The 16057-nt window shown below is 44.4% G+C and overlaps 2 protein-coding genes across 3 annotated transcripts in view; both read left to right on the top strand.

Annotated features, from left to right (window-relative positions):
* The window catches only part of LOC148830261 (ribosomal protein S6 kinase alpha-3), a 52519-nt gene extending 45245 nt beyond the window's left edge, over nucleotides 1-7274 (top strand). For both annotated transcript variants that reach the window (XM_088920420.1, XM_088920419.1), the window contains exons 17-22: nucleotides 835-993; nucleotides 1908-2069; nucleotides 2406-2482; nucleotides 2922-3039; nucleotides 3603-3743; nucleotides 4167-7274. In XM_088920420.1, the coding sequence (XP_088776546.1) occupies nucleotides 835-993; nucleotides 1908-2069; nucleotides 2406-2482; nucleotides 2922-3039; nucleotides 3603-3743; nucleotides 4167-4292 (783 nt within the window). In that variant the 3' untranslated portion in view covers nucleotides 4293-7274. The remainder of the gene's footprint in view (nucleotides 1-834; nucleotides 994-1907; nucleotides 2070-2405; nucleotides 2483-2921; nucleotides 3040-3602; nucleotides 3744-4166) is intronic.
* Nucleotides 7275-8468: 1194 nt separating this feature from the next.
* On the top strand, nucleotides 8469-15441 carry eif1axb (eukaryotic translation initiation factor 1A X-linked b). Its single transcript, XM_088920781.1, has 7 exons — nucleotides 8469-8616; nucleotides 10006-10084; nucleotides 10610-10713; nucleotides 11170-11220; nucleotides 12106-12187; nucleotides 12510-12601; nucleotides 13633-15441. Exons 1-7 carry the CDS (start codon nucleotides 8596-8598, stop codon nucleotides 13636-13638), a joined length of 435 nt encoding a protein of 144 aa, XP_088776907.1. The 5' UTR covers nucleotides 8469-8595; the 3' UTR covers nucleotides 13639-15441.
* The last annotated feature ends 616 nt before the right edge of the window (nucleotides 15442-16057 follow it).

Raw genomic sequence — 16057 nt, 5'->3', positions numbered from 1 at the left:
GCAAGAAACAGCTGAACAGTGCTTAATTAATCCCTTGATGCAAGACTCCTGTCTTGGCGTGGCCAGGAAAATAAATCCTTGACATTTGGGTTAATTAAAAGCCCTTTGGACTCCGATATAGAAGGCAGCGGTAGTCGGCACATTTGTCATCAGCAGGCCTCCTCTCCAGATAGCCAGACCTTTATTAGTGTCGGCTGGAACCCATTTATCTGGAAATGGATCGCATACGCACACAGCTGGCAGGGCGCTGGCAGGTTTGTCTGAAACAAGTGGAGCTTTCAAAGGAAGGTGAATGTTTTTGTTTTTACAGCGTTTAGAGGTGTGCATCGTTCTATTAAGAAATTCTAAAATGTACATATATATTGCAGTGTTAACAGACTTTGGATATCTAAAACTGTCCAAAGTTATGTTAAGAAAAGGAACTTGTTCAATTTCTTTAAAATAGTAGTAGTAATAATAATCCACTTTTGTGTAGGACTTACTTCAAGGGGCTTTGCAATATTTGGAGGGAACACCCTTCACCCATCACTGTAGTACAGCCCCACCTGGGAGACATGTGGGAGCTGTTCTGTACCAGCAGCCCCACTGCACAGCCGATCAGGGGGAGAGACGTCAGAAATGTCTTTTGCAGTTGAGTAAAGGGCACTGTTAGAGAGGCCAGATTGTGCAGACTGAAAGTGGGATTTACACTCGGACTCCAGGGTTAACACCACGACTCTTAAGAAGAGTGCCCGTAGGTTTCTCAATGACTGTGTAGTCAGGTCCTCAGACCGCCGTCTCCTTCAGAAACGGGCGAGCAATCCTCTCTTCTCTCTCCCCTGCCCGTGTGTGCAGGTGTATGACGATGGCCGCTCTGTGTATCTGGTGACTGAGCTGATGAAAGGAGGGGAGCTCCTGGACAAGATCCTGAGGCAGAAGTTCTTCTCGGAAAGAGAGGCCAGCGCTGTTCTCTACACCATCACCAGAACGGTGGAATACCTTCATGTTCAAGGGGTACGTACACCTCTTCTTTTTCTTCTTCTTCCTGTCATGAAGACATGAGTAATGGTGCTTAGGTGAAATCATGGAAAAGCCAAATACTGGAGGTAAAAAAATGTGGAAATGCTGCTCTTCCAGAAGCCAGAATCTTGTAACTGAAGAACTTTCGAGCGGTCAAGTTGGCATCTTGTTGCGGCTTTCAAAGTCTTCAAGTTTATTAAATATTTATCTTGAAACACCTGTATTTAAATAGTCTGTAATGATGACCAATAATTGTGGAATATGTGGGAATTGTTCGGAATATTTTGCCATGTGGAGATTATTAAACAGTGTGTTAGTTGAAACACGGTTGTCAGATTTGCCGTCTTACATTCCCTCCATTCAGTGTCCTGGCCGTATTTCTCTCAGTCCTGGACTGTTCAGGAGGCGTCAGACTCAGCAGATTTCTTATTCCTTATTATTTTCATAAAGGAAGAGAGTTAGATTGAAGAATTGAACCTCCTTTCTGATTTAAAATAGTTAATATCTTACCAATCACTAATTAGACTTACTAATCTGACCATCCCCGCTCATTATCAGTTTTGATCCAGTTATGGAAATGCACTGCTGTTAAAGAAAGGAACAGGAGCACTTCACAGCACAGAACTGGGCTAGCCAGGTCCAGGGGGTCAGTGATTTGTTAGACCGACATGGTCAGTATTGGTTCTTCCATCTGTATTAATTAAAACATAAACTTAAAAAAAAATCTGTAAAACTAGTCAATCGAATGATGGCTTTGACACGAAGCAGGTGTGCACTTCCTGTTGGATTAGCTCTGTGGAGGAAAGAGAGACAGCAAGTGGCAGCAGGCTGAGGGAGGGCGTACTTGAGATGTTACTGCAGGGCAGTGTTGGCACCCGTGACGTCCCCTCTGCTTCCTGTCCCGCCAGGTGGTGCACAGGGACCTGAAGCCCAGCAACATCCTGTACGTGGACGAGTCCGGGAACCCCGAGTCCATCCGCATCTGCGACTTCGGGTTCGCCAAGCAGCTCAGGGCGGAGAACGGGCTGCTCATGACGCCCTGCTACACCGCCAACTTCGTGGCTCCCGAGGTAGAGCCTCTCCCGTCGAGCTCACGGCCCGCCCCTCCAGGGATTAGTTAGCGGTTGTTTTCCGCCGAGCTGCGTCTTTAATGTTTCACAGCGTGGGGCGGGTCACGTTTACGGCTTTTTTGGGTGAACCTCTGTCAGTTGATTAGAAAACGTTGAGGGGAATCCATAGTACTGTGCAAATAAATGGCGTGACCCACTCAGCTGCTCAAGCTGAGCGTGAGATAAGACTGGTCAGCACTGGACCTGTGTGCTTTATTGATAGTGGTGTTATCAGGAGGCAGAAGCATCTCTTTCTTTTCCTGGCCTGTTTCTAAACAAGCTCGTATGTCCCTGCAGGTTTTAAAGAAACAAGGCTATGATGCAGCGTGTGACATCTGGAGTCTAGGAGTGCTGCTATACACTATGCTTACAGGGTAAGGCACACTAGAACCTCTGTATTCTGAAATCTTCAACTCTCTAGTGCCATCTGGGGGCAGTGATAAAGGTTTGCACTACAGTAACTTTGGAAATTAATGGTGAAGCACGTTTATCCCCAGGCTGTGTCGAGGTGGTTGAGAAGTGTTTCTGCTGAATGTGGTTAAATAACATATGCATTTAATGTAATTGGGATGTAATTTCCAGCAAGCATAGGTTTAATCTTCAACATTTTACATCTAGAAGGATTAGTATGTACAAATGACTTGGCCAGGTCTGACATGTTTGTATGGGAGAGAGATGTGTATGTGTCTAAGAGAGAGTCTTAGGTCTGTCATACTGTAAACTTAAAGCACTTAACCCACAACTGTATTAATTCTCCAGTGTTAACCAGCACAACACAGACGATTAACTTCTGTGGGTTTCTGTTTCATCCAGGTTCACTCCGTTTGCAAACGGGCCTGACGACACTCCAGAGGAGATCCTGGCTCGGATCGGCAGTGGGAAGTTCTCTCTTTCCGGGGGATATTGGAATTCTGTCTCCACAGAGGCAAAGGTATGCATGTGACTGACTGGTGTGCTATCTTGAAAATGCAAACTGCAACCTGCACACAACACTTTGATGCAGCAGGACGGTACCATACTTACGAAACATTAACAGCCATGCTAGGTCGACACCTGACAGCTCAGTGAAACTGTAAGGCATCCCGGGTTAGTTTGAGAGCAGTTCTTGTGCTGTTCAGCGCTTTATTTTTTCCTTTGAAAACGGCATGCATTGCTTGCTTAACAAGTCTCGTCCGGTTAGATGAGCTGGAGTTTCACAATGAGGCCACACACACCCCAGATTTCAACTGTGCATCCAGTCTGCGTTCGGCAGGGGCCCTGTTCCTTTTTGGTTGACTTGGGTGTGAGCTGTGCAGATCAGCAGGCCGATCTGTTCGCATCCGGGATCCAGGCGCGCGCAGCACAAAGCAGGGGGAAGGTTCTGTGAATGTGGTCGACGTGAATAAGCGATGGAAGTCTCACACGAGACAAACGCATGAGGAATGCCCCGAGGGCCATGCGGTGGAGTGGGTTGGGGGAAGCCATCGGTGACTTACCGCTGCTGTCTCGCCACAGGACCTGGTGTCCAAGATGCTGCATGTTGATCCGCACCAGCGCCTGACCGCTGCCCAGGTGCTGCGGCACCCCTGGATCATCCACAGAGACCAGCTGCCCCAGTACCAGCTCAACCGGCAGGACGCGCCTCACCTGGTGAAGGTAACGTCCCCAATCACCCCTGCAGACCAGCCTTCTGGGAAGGCCCAGGCTTTCTTTTTTTTTATCCCGAGTTTTTTTTTTTATTGGAAAAGCAGTCCCACAAAACTGTTTGTCCATAAATTCAAAGCCACACTTTGGAAACTTGGAGTTTTCTTTTCCCACCAAACATTTGTGCCTTACTGTGCAGTCTGTAGAGGGACTGAGGAGAACATCTTGTGTGCACATTTCATCGTACTCCTGGCAGCCGTGAAGGCACGAAGTCATACTTATATGTACAAAGACGAGTCTACAGATGAGATTTCGTCATAGCATTACGCCAGCACTAGAGCTACAGACTTCTTATTCCAGGGTCTCTTAGGAGGGAAGTTTATTCTGTTGGTTTAATGGCATCGACTCAGATTAGTCTTTTTTTTTCCCCCATAGGGAGCAATGGCGGCAACATACTCTGCTCTGAACCGGAACCCCCTGTCTCCAGTGCTGGAGCCAGTGGGCTGCTCTACCCTAGCCCAGAGGAGGGGCATCAAGAAGCTGACCTCAACGGCCCTGTGACCTCACCAAGTCCCCCAGACGACCTTTGACTCCGAGCCAGCTGGGGCACCCTGCTCCCACAGCCGCCCTCTAGGCCCCCACCGGACCCCTGCTACATAACGAGCTCCGTGGCCCTGCCACGATCTCCTCAACGCCAAATACGAGCGTGGAATCGGAAGCTGAGTCTTTCCCCACGAACAAAGATATTAACTGTGCATCCACTCACTGGGATATCAAATATTTAGCTTGTACAATCATTGCTGCCTCTAAACTGAAAACTGTTGCGCACCCATTTTAAAGTTGTCCTTTATATGGGGAGTAAATGTACTGTATAGTAAACTTCTTGATTTTTTTGAGCAATTAGAAATATTTACATGCAAAAATCTGAATATATATACTCTACAAGATTTATAAGTATGTATTAGATTCAAGATTTATAGCTTTTGTCTTACTGAGCTACAGTTGATTCACTGTATTATGAGTAAGGACTTTGCTGCAGTAGGACAGCAGTCTAATGTAGTGATCTGTTCAGCTGTGACATGTCAAGTGGTCACCTTGCTAAGGCTGAAGACGCCCCTGCAGGAGCTGGTCTGCTCACCTTAATCGGAATCCTGCAGGACGCTGGAGAATGAACTGGGATAAAACAGCGTTCAATGAGGAAACGTTCTGAAAATATTACACTAACAGCCACAGCCAACAGTTCTGCATTTTTGCAAAGGGACAAACGTTTGCTCACCCAGTCTTCTGCGCAGACCCTGGCCGCAGGATGTCTGTCACAGCACAGACGAAGCAGAGATTGGTGTTGGGTCTCGGCTCATCCTACACTCTGTAATTTTTCCTGCTTCTTTATTTTTCACATTGCTCATTTGAACAACAGAGAGGTGGTGTCCTCGACGTGGCGGGATGCTGGTTAAGATTACAGATAATCTCAGGAAGAACTTCTGTTCGGTCTTCGTTTCCCCCCACTGACACAGTGTACGCACGAGGGCAGGACGCGTCTCGAGACGGGAGGCGTTCCTTCGTGTGTGCTGGTCTGATCCCCTGCTGCTCTCCTTACCTTCTCTCTTGACAAGGCTTTCAGGCAGAGCACCAGCGATCCGAGTGCCTGGAATTGTCCGTACAGCTGTCTTCGCCTTCGCTCTGCTTCTCTGAGGTTGCGTAGGAATTTTCTGCTGGTAAAGACGACTGCGCAGTTCCGGTAGATCTTCTGCAACGAGAGATGAAGGGTCTTTAAACGTTAACTTAGTAGATTGAATCGAGTGATTGCTCTAAAGCCGAAACTCACAAGACCCTGCTGCCGATGAGGATCATGGTTGTGCACTTACTGTAACTCTTCAGCTGATGCTATTAACTGTCAACCCTGAATCACAAGGTTGATCCAGTAAATGCGTTGTGTGACCTGAACCCAGCTTTGCAAGTCCATCTACGTTTACGGAAAGAACAAACTTTCTCTCATGAGATTAGGTGACGGATAGACAAAATGCTGTATTTGGGGGAAAAAATACGAATGCACAGATTTCTTAGGATGACCACTTAAACCTACTTGATTGCATTGAATAGCGTGGAACTGCTGTATGTAGAAAAGGAGATGAAGGAGAAAATGTGATCATATTAGCACCGTCCAGTGTGAGAGAGATCAGTAAAAGAAAAATTTCAGGTGTTTTCTTTTTTTTTTATTTGTTTTGCAAAATTTAAGTGGGAAATACAAAAATTGGAAGTGTGCTTAGAGTTACTGATGTATGGGCGTGCACACTGTTCTGAGCTGGGCTGAGAGTACGAGAATCCATTACCAATATCTGGAACACAATAACAACTAAAACCACTATAGCTGGAAGGCTTTCATTTGGGTAAAAAATCAATAGCAAATCTCTTCCTGAAGTCCTTGCAGTATTAAAGTACTGCACAAAATGTATCTGTCAAATGGGACAAATAGTCAAAAACCTGAAATCCTTGATTAGTGGTTCACCTACAAAATCAGCAGTGTACCAAATAAAATGTACAGACTGATTAATAACCATTGCTTTTCTTGGGAATTCATTCTTCACTGTACCTGTCGAAATTACTTTGAATCTGTGTCTTTCCGAGAAATCAATGGAGAGGCTGTTGATACAAACATTGGATGTTTTATGATGATCAAGAAAAACGATCAGTGGATTCACATGATCTTGCTTGCTGAGAATTGTTTCGGTGCAGGCTTATGGTGATGAATGAGAGGTTGTTCTGCGTATGTAACCGTCAACACAGCACTTACTTGACATCTTCTCAGCCGTTTACTGCCAGTGCAGAAGTGTCGTAGGGAGAGCATGCTGGGTAAAGCGCGTGTCAGACAGTTTTCCTCCTTTGTCTTGCTGTTGTCAGTCGTCTTAATCTGCCTGTTCGCTCTCTGCTGGCGAGAGGAAACCCGCGTCTAAGCTCTTACTGTACTGGTGTGAGAAGAAGGGCAAGACTCCAGCAGCTAAAGATCCTGTTAACCTGTATTTTAGCTTTATCTTGTTAGCACAATTTAAAAGGGACATGTAAAGATGAGGGATGTAATTATTTAAAAAAATACTTTGAATCAAATTTTTAAAGGAAAAAAAAATAAAGGAATCAGATGTATTATTTTTATATACTTGTATGAAATCACACTTTCTACTAGTTTTCTTGTGCATGGCTTGTGAGGTCAGTGTGTATATGACTTGGGTATTCACCCTACATCAAGGTGTTTGTTATTAATTATTTTTGATTTCTGGGGTAGGAGCTTGTGCAGCACACTCTGCGTTTGTCACAGTTTCTTTAGGAAACAAGCTGATTTTTTGGGAAAATTCATCTTGCTTTACATGAGAGCTGACTGCTGGGTTGCTTCAAGTCTTAAAGTGTCAGATGTTACATCTCTGTCCTCAGTTTATGAAAAGCACTGGAAACCTTTATCTGCTTGTATATCTCAAACAGCGAGGCGGGCTTCTTTTTTGTAATCTTTGAAAAAGAAATAAATTTCTATGAAAAATAAACAATTCCCATATATAAGGCGTGTTTGTTCTCTGTTGTAAAGATTTTTTTTCACGGATTTCCCTATCTGTATCCGCAAACAAAAGCCAGCAGTTGTGCACGTTGGAGTACAGTTCAGGCTGAGAGGAGAACAAAACCACTCATGTCACGACAAAGTCCATTCTCTCCGTGTTTTGTTCATCTTTCCACAATTTCTTTTTGAGATGTTGAGTTTGAAGGAGCCCGTAGCCAAAGGTTTTATTTTCATTTTGACAGATTTGGCCTTTACTTCGGGTTATTTCCGAGAACAGCTCGCGCAGCAGCGTGAAATCCACAGCCTTGGCATTAACCCTAGGGTAGCCTGGCTCTGGCACTGTTGGTGCGAAAATGAAAGATCCGTTTTCTGGAGGCCTAGGACAAGTAAAATCTTGACAGACATCCATTTGAACAGAGTGGAGGAGAGTTTCGTTGGGACTGTGATAGCCTACAGGTTCCAGGCCCACAACAGGGACTGTGCAGGGGACAGCATTACCACCTTGTGGCCCTAATCAAGTCAGATCTCGGACACCAAGCTAGTCTGGACCTGCTCGGTATTGGAATGGGAGACCTCTACAGAAAACCACTCTTTTGCTGTAAGAGGAATAGCTGGACCAGTAGGTCATAGTTTTCTTTCTGGAGCAGGATCTTTGAACCAATGCTCCAGTATGGTGCAGGTAAAGGAGGTTTAAGTCCTGTTGAGCTGTTAAAGCCAGGTCCTCACTGCTTAAGTCATTAAAGTTGTTAAAGACTCTAGGCACTGCCAATAGGAGTTGCAAGTCTTAACGCCAGAGTCATGTGTAAATTCATAATCTGGCCTCCATATGACTTTCCCACCTTCAAATGCAACTGATAAAAAATTCTCACTGCTCTACCTGACCTGCTTGAGAAAGGAGGGCGTCTGCTGTGTGGCACTCGGGTAGGTGAGGAGGGTCATTTCCCATGTAAAGATCTTGACAGGTGCATACAGGTAGATTGGGAAATGAGTAAATCTGGCATCCCTGTAGTGATCTGTTTTTATGAAGGAACATTATTAAGGCAGCTATTTCAGAGTGGCCACCCTCGCTGCCGCTCATGACCAGGTCTGTACAGCAAACCGAAATACAGATGGTTGTCCTTTTTTTTTTTTGCCCTCTGAGAGGAAGTATAAATAAAGCTTTTTTGAAGCGCCGCCTTCGCGCATGTGCAGTGTGTCCGGCGAGGAGGAGCGACTTCCTGCGGCGTTGTTGAGGAAGGAGCGAGTCAGCGAGAACGAGTGTGTCGCTATCGTTGACATTTGGCTTAACAACACGGAGAGGGTTCAGTCCGCTTGCTAGCGAATATGCCGAAGAATAAAGGTAAGGTTCTGGGAAAAGTAAGGATTCTTTCCGTCGGGACTTGAATCTGACGCAGCCTTATTTTAGCGAGAAGCAGAGACGTGCACTTTGAAAACGTGATCCATCTTTTTTTTTTCCACGGGTCCCGGGATTCGGGGCTTTCACGAGGCATGTTTCCTGTAGGATTGTGGTATCCGCACCTGTAGAGCCTTAATTCTCAAGTTCTGGTTTTATTTATCTGTAATGTTCATTTTCGGTCTTAATGCGTTCTTGGCGTTCGGTGGTCCTTTTGTATTTCGAGTATTTAAGGGGGGAAGTTGAGAGCGAATGTTGTTTTCACTCCTCGATTTCACTCCTCGTCTCGAAGAACCCCGTAGTATTTAGCCTGCGCGGCGACTTTCCGATACCGGGGAATAGAAATGACGGCTCGCCGTGTCTTTGGGCTCGTAGACGTGCCGTGTCAGTGCTCGTGTGCGACTAGGCCCTGCTTCCTTCACGATTTCCTACACGTCGTTATCGCGGGGCCACATAGTAACCCACCGCTAACCAGAAAGCGAGCGCGATTCATGGCCACCGTTGAGGATATCGGTAATACCGAGTGCAGGAGCAGAGCTGAACTGGCTGTTTTTTGCGGCCTTGTCCAGCCCGTTTATTTTTTAGGCTCTGATGATCCCACACCGAAGTGGCTGACGCTTTCAAACAATCCACACTCCCACTGCACAGCAGTCTGATCCACTCCAGGATTTACAGAGTTGTTTTACCAACTGCAGGATCAGTTTTGTTTTGAGGACAGTCCAGTCCCGGTTCCGGAGGGCTGGTGTGTTTGTTTTCCCAACCATTGTAAAGCAGCAGTATATGAAGAGCTGGGACGAGCTGTTAAATTTGTCCACTTAATCCAGTAACCCGCTAGTTTCTCCCGTTAAGAGCCGAGATGCAGTAAAAAACCGCGCACACACACCGCTCCCAAAGGGACCGGGATCAGACAGTGCTAGGTGTTGTCTATTTCAGAAATGTTTTACAACAAAAAGAATAGAATCCGAGGTCCTGTTTGTTTAGAACAACTTCTTATAGCAGCGTTGGTTGTTCACGGTGGGTAAAATATATTGTTAGAAATGCGTAGCTAGCCTGTGATCTATCCTTGAAAAAACATGTATGTTTGCACATTTTTAGGAAAGTTTCAATGGAATCTCCCCCCCTTATGTAACAGGTCTCATAGTTTATAATAAAGGTCGTCTTTGGAATATGGTCAAAGTAATTCAGGGCAAGATACAGTTTGAGCTGTGGCTTGTTAAACGGCAGTCTACAGCAGTAGTCCTGAGCATTCATTTTTGTTTTGTGTTCTGTAGTAGCAGAAGTTTAAGCTTAGACCTAGAAAACTTAAAAGGCTTGGATCTTTTTTTTTTTCCTTAGGTAAGGGAGGTAAAAACAGGCGACGTGGTAAGAACGAGAATGAGTCCGAGAAGAGAGAGCTGGTGTTCAAAGAAGACGGCCAGGGTGAGTCCCGCACAGTGTCGGAGAGGGGGCACTGCTGCTGTTTCCCTCCAGTTGTCTGATTCTCTCTCGCAGACCCCAGTCAAATAATCGCTTTCTTCCTTCATTCTGTTATTTTGTTCATGTGAATTTCTGTTCTTGTTTGGAGCGATTTGGTTTCCATCTTGAAATGTGCCGACTGCTGCTATTCCTCTCCCAGCAGTGCAAGTAGTTGTGGCTGTTTCGGCGATGTGCATCGTGTTTGTATTTGTCAACACCTTTATTGGGATAGCAGGGTGCCCCTACTCAACAAGCAATAATGTGCCAGAAATACATTCGTTTAAATGTTTAAACTTCATGAATTAATATTGCTAGCATGTGGTCTATCCTGAAAAATGTCTTTAAACCCTTCTATAATTTGCTCGTCAAGGCAGCAGCGTGAAGCAGTGCTCAGGCCTTCAGACATGTAATTGGAAGGTCCCGTTCGGTTTCGCACCGAGAAGCTGACGGCCGTGCTCAGGGCGTCCTCTTGTTCCTCTGCTGTTCTAGAGTACGCCCAGGTGATTAAGATGCTGGGGAACGGGAGGTTGGAAGCCATGTGTTTCGACGGCATCAAGAGGCTCTGCCACATCAGGGGGAAGCTAAGAAAAAAGGTATCGTGCACTGTCTGAAGCCGATTCAAGGGGACTGAGCGTCTGACCAGAACCACGAGTAACGGGCCCTTGATGAAAATAAAATCAGGGTGCGGGGGTGTGACGGGAGGGGGGTTGTGTGTACAAATTCCACTGAGAGTCAGGCACAGAGAGGGGAGGTTGTTGGCGGCGGTGGGGGGAAGTATCTGCCTATATCTCAGCAGCCAGCCGTCCAGAACATATCTGGGGCGAGTGGCATTGCACAGGGTGGTTTGACGTGCCGCCCTTGTCATTGGGAACTACATTCAGTCCTTGGAGAAATTGACTAGTTCAGGTGGAGGTTAATCCAGTTATTGGTTTTGTTGCAGCTAAGCTTGAAAGGCCGAAAGTCACATGCTAAAATAACATTGTCTTTAATAACTAAATGAGCTTGTATGCATGTCAAGACTGTGGCTTTTTATTTTTGTCCCCCACTAGGTTTGGATAAACACATCCGACATCATATTGGTGGGCCTGAGGGACTATCAGGTTAGTCGGTGATTGCATGCACCCAGACCAATGCCTCTGTCTGCTCCTTTTCGCAGTCTTGAGTCTTGCATTTGCTGGGTTTAAACCGCTTCCTGCTTCACTCTGGCTGATGGACACTGAAGCCTGAGGCCAGGGGTTCCCAGTCCTCGATCTGGAAGCCCCCGCACGTTGCTGGTTTTTCTTCCAGCTGAGTTCAGAGTTGCACAGTCGGACCCTTCGAGCTGAACTCCAGCATTCACTTGAAGCTGTTTTCAGCTCTAAAACATGTCCGAGGTCGCCTTTTAACTATTGCGACTCGCAAGTAACATAAAATTCCACATTTCTAAAGCAAAACAACTCTAGCTCATTCTCTTACTGTACTCCCTGCCCTGCTGTCGCTTTTGCCTTCGTAAGCAGTTCTGTTTCTAAGTTTTCTTTCTGTTTTGACTCTTGTGTGTTCCACCTGGAATTCTTTGCAAATGTATTGGTGGGCTTGAGGACAGTTTTCACTGTATTTAGCATAACCGCACTACTTGTATATATTGCATACACCATGGACACATAGCAGCTCTACTCATATTGAGTTTTATTCAATTTCTATTACATCTGTTATTATGTAACCTTATTTTCATAACCTCAATTTTGTGATTTTTGTGTTTTTGTAATTTTGTGAGCTTGCGGAAAAGACATTTCATTGTCAGCAACTACTGCTGCGCGCTGTATTGTTGTGCATTTGATAAATAAACTTTAATAAATACAATGGTAAATAAAAAAGGACACTAATGAATTTATTGCAGTTAGCTGTGATATTCACAGGTGTTAGGAAACATAATTTGTTGTTGAATTGCCCTGAGATGTAAACCCACCCCCCCATGAGCTGTGTCTCTGATCGCCCCTTCCTCCCAGGATAACAAGGCAGATGTCATTCTGAAGTACAACGCAGATGAAGCCAGGAGTTTGAAAGCGTATGGTGAACTTCCAGAACACGGTGAGTTTTTTCTTTCTGAACGATCAGTGCTTTTGCCTGTTGAGTTATGAAGGAAGTGCTTCCAGCACACACTGTTTCCGGCTTCTGGGCTGTGACAGAGCGGGCTTGTGTGAGCTGGGGTTTGAGATGCAGAAACGTTTGTAGGGAGAAGGCTATTTCAGACAGCACCTTTGAAATATTTGAACATCTTTTGACTGTAAGTGTGACTGCTTTACACTGTCAGTTTCAGGAAGACGTGTTCATATCTTATTAATCATTCACTAACCAGCATTTAAGATTCCTTATAATCTTTAATCTTTTTTTTTTCCTTTTCCTTCCTTAGCTAAAATCAATGAAACAGACACGTTTGGTCCTGGAGATGACGATGAAATTCAGTTTGATGACATCGGAGACGATGACGAAGACATTGACGATGTGAGTACCACACACTTGCTGATGTGTGGCTGCAGAAGCACCTTGGCTCCAGAGTTACCGAGTGGTTTGTGTTTGTGTTCAGGCTCGCGACCTCGGTACTCTCTTAAATTCGAGGCAATACATGTGTGCTTGTAGGCTCCCAGCTCCAGCTAGCTCAGCCAGGAGCCCTGCTTGAGCCCAGCAGGAATGACTGTGTCGACTGGGCGGTGCTGAGCTTGAACGGGTCTGAATTGGCCCAATCGCCACACCTCAGTAACCCCTGCTGCTAGTTGGGGGCAGCTGTGAGTTGGCTCTGCTCTTCCTGATAGCCGGACCTCTCCTGCAGTCAATGTCCACTGCAGTGGCTCACAGGACAGCTGGATGGTAGAATCAGTGGTGGCATCAGCAGCACACGTTTTACAAGAGACCTGCGTGGTCTTCATGCTGACATGGCGCAAAGGCTCTTGGCCGTATCTGCTGACATTCAACTTTTTCCTAAATCAAACACGTTTTACTCAAACTGTCAGGTCTGCAAAACCGTCTTCTCTAGAGTCTGTTTGATCTGGAGCTGTGTTTCTGTTCTTCTGTCTGGCCTGCCCCAGTAGGGACATAAAGCTGGGGATGAGCAGGCCAAATTCTGTTCATGGTCATGCACACACAGGTCAGGTTTTGTCATCTTCCCAAAACGTACTTGCTTTGCTGCCCTTTGATGGGCATTGATCTGTTTCTGTCCCAAAGCCATTATTGCATGATGTACACTGCTGTAAATTTTAGCACGAGTTGCTTGAACGTGGTTCAGTTGCAGACCTGTACTGTTTGTGCATGCTCTGGACAGGAGCAGGGAATCACTGGGCCCACAATGCCAATTCATAACCTGTTTAATTAATCAAATGCAGGTGTATGATGAATTATGTCAGGGCTCATTCATTCTGGTTGAAGACTTACAGTACATCCTCATGTCTAGAGAATTTAGGAGTTGTAAGCAATTTGCATCACAAAATTTTACCTGGTTCATGTGAATAATTTCCCCGCTTCTTTCCTCTTTTTTTCAGATCTAATTTTGGACTTTTAAGTTGTCTTCCCAAGCAGCACTGACTCCTCTGCTATGGAAGACAAACGAAGACTCTGGTCAACCCTAAAACAAACAGGAGTCCATTTTCTGTCCCTGAGTCCAACAGTTCAAAATCCTATCGGTGGTAGCAAACATCAGATTTCTCAGTTTTGTTTTAACATATTTATATTTTATTTCAGTAGAGGTGGAGTTTATGGTCAAATACAGAATAAATTTACAATAAAAAGTTAAATCATTTTATGCTTTGTCTGAATTTTTTATAGTCTTGGTAACAGCGTATGGTCAGTTAAGGTTATCGATGTATAGAGCGATGGATGGTTGCAGTCTTGTCTGGTGCTGCTGGTCCTTTTTATACAGTTTTCCTCTTGGTTTCAAAGGCCCCATTTGTGTCATTGAAAGTTGGCTAGGTTGTTTCTACTGATTTGAAAATTGACTTCTTGATTATTTTTTTTCCATCCACGAGGTGTTTTCTGTGGATTATTAACTGTTCACTGCTGTCTTGGTCTTGTTTTGTGGTGGGGGAGTTTTCTGAAACAGGACACGGAGGTAGTGGCAGAGCTTCAGTAACCCAGGAATTTCAAACTTGTCAATGTCACAGTGCGTTACTACACAGTGTGGGGGGGGGGAAATGTGAATTGATTACATTTTGTTAAGTAGAATAATTTTTTCATTGTGAGAAGTTATTTTGTATACGGCAATGTTTTTACAGTGTTACAATAGTTCTGTAATTGGAGAGAGAAAACTAGAGATGCATCATCCTGTGAAATCTTTCATGCCTGCGACTGCATAAAGTGAAAGGCCAGTAGATGGAGCTGTTGCAGAACACTAGAGAATCTTACCACATGGTAGTTCTTATTAACGCGCGCACAGAAGTATTTTACACATTTACAAAGGGGAATTCAAATCATTGTCTCTATTTTTGTAATTATCACTTACAAGACTAACATTCTTTCTGAAATGAGGGATGCCTTCTACCTGAAACAGAAAAGATAACATTAAGAATTGCTTGTAGTGAGAGGAGTACCAGATCTTTAAGAGTGGCGTAGGTTTCTGTTGTCTGCAGAAGGCCTGTCATGAGCACTCCTGCAGTCTTACACTGATGTAGCTGGTTTTCAGGAATAGCTTGTTTTTTTTTATTTGAAATTAATTTCAGACTACCCTATGTTAGTTTTATTGTTGTTTGTTCAATAGACTGAAGCACATCTTGCTGTTTTGTCCATTCCTATTAACATGAGTGGAAGTAATGCTTTTTTGGGGGGTTCTGAGGCACTGTCCTGTTGCACATGGCAGTGAAGTGCTATGAGGGACAATAGTAGTAAGTAGTAAGCTTCAGCAGATTCTGTAAGCATTTTTTGTTTCAGCTGATCTTAAAGATTTGGACTCCTTACCAGAGCAGCTGTCCATTGTGACAAGTTAGCCTGTGAAGTCCACAATTTTATTTTGCTCAGCCTTCATCTGAATGCCACTAACCAGTTACAAAGTCCTGAAACATTTGAAAGATCTGTCCCAGGTTTCAAAGACCTAAGGTTCTGTTGGATGTCTGTCACTGAAATGTGTTGTCCCTTGTCTGTATTGTACAAATAGGCTGTTGACTACCATGCTGTATAAAAATATACTGCTTAACAGCCAGCTTGCTCATACTAAAATTGTAGACTGCATTGTCATGTTCAAAATACTTGTACTTAAGTAGATGCATATGTTAAACATTAAATTTCTAAACAGTATTTTTTTTCTCAAGTCATGATTGCAGAATAAAGCATCATTAAAGGAGTTTATAATAAAATACAAACTGGAGTGATCATATTGTGTTCACTTGTATTTTCAGCTGTACACATGTGACTGAGTAAGCTAAGTATCTACATTAGGGATGTCCCTTTCTTATTCTGGAGGACTGGTGTCTCAATAGGCTTTCCTTACAAAATAACACAAAATGTGTTTCTTACTGAGCTTAACCGGCTGATTACTTGACCTGCTTGACTGCAGCAAATGTTTTAAAGAACAGTTTCAATTTTTAAGTTTCAAGTCTTGTCCTGGGGACCCACATGACGGCTGGTTTTTGTTCTATTGGAGCGCTCAAAGAAGCTAACCCTTAATAGGCCTTATAATAAGTGTAATTTGAGCTTTGTAATTTATTTCGATTCCTAAACACGTAGGAGATTGACTTTTAACCATGGTGTTTCTTAAGTAACTTAAGTACATCGTTTGAGTAGAAAATCTTTAAGAAGATTCCAACCTAAGAATTTTCTGGTTCAGTTGAGGAATCGTTGAAGTAAAGAGCTCAGCAGGAATAAAAATCAGGTGTGTGGGTCTTAGGAACCAGATGTGCTTTAAAGAGACACACTGGACTCCCCTGGTCTACATTACGGATAACGTAAATCTTAGGATAAATTAAGAAGGCTTTTTTC

This window comes from Atractosteus spatula, chromosome 7, assembly GCF_055471065.1.
Source record: "Atractosteus spatula isolate fAtrSpa1 chromosome 7, fAtrSpa1.hap1, whole genome shotgun sequence".
In the NCBI taxonomy this organism is placed as follows: Eukaryota; Metazoa; Chordata; class Actinopteri; order Semionotiformes; family Lepisosteidae; genus Atractosteus; species Atractosteus spatula.
This window is presented reverse-complemented; position numbering and strand designations above follow the sequence as displayed.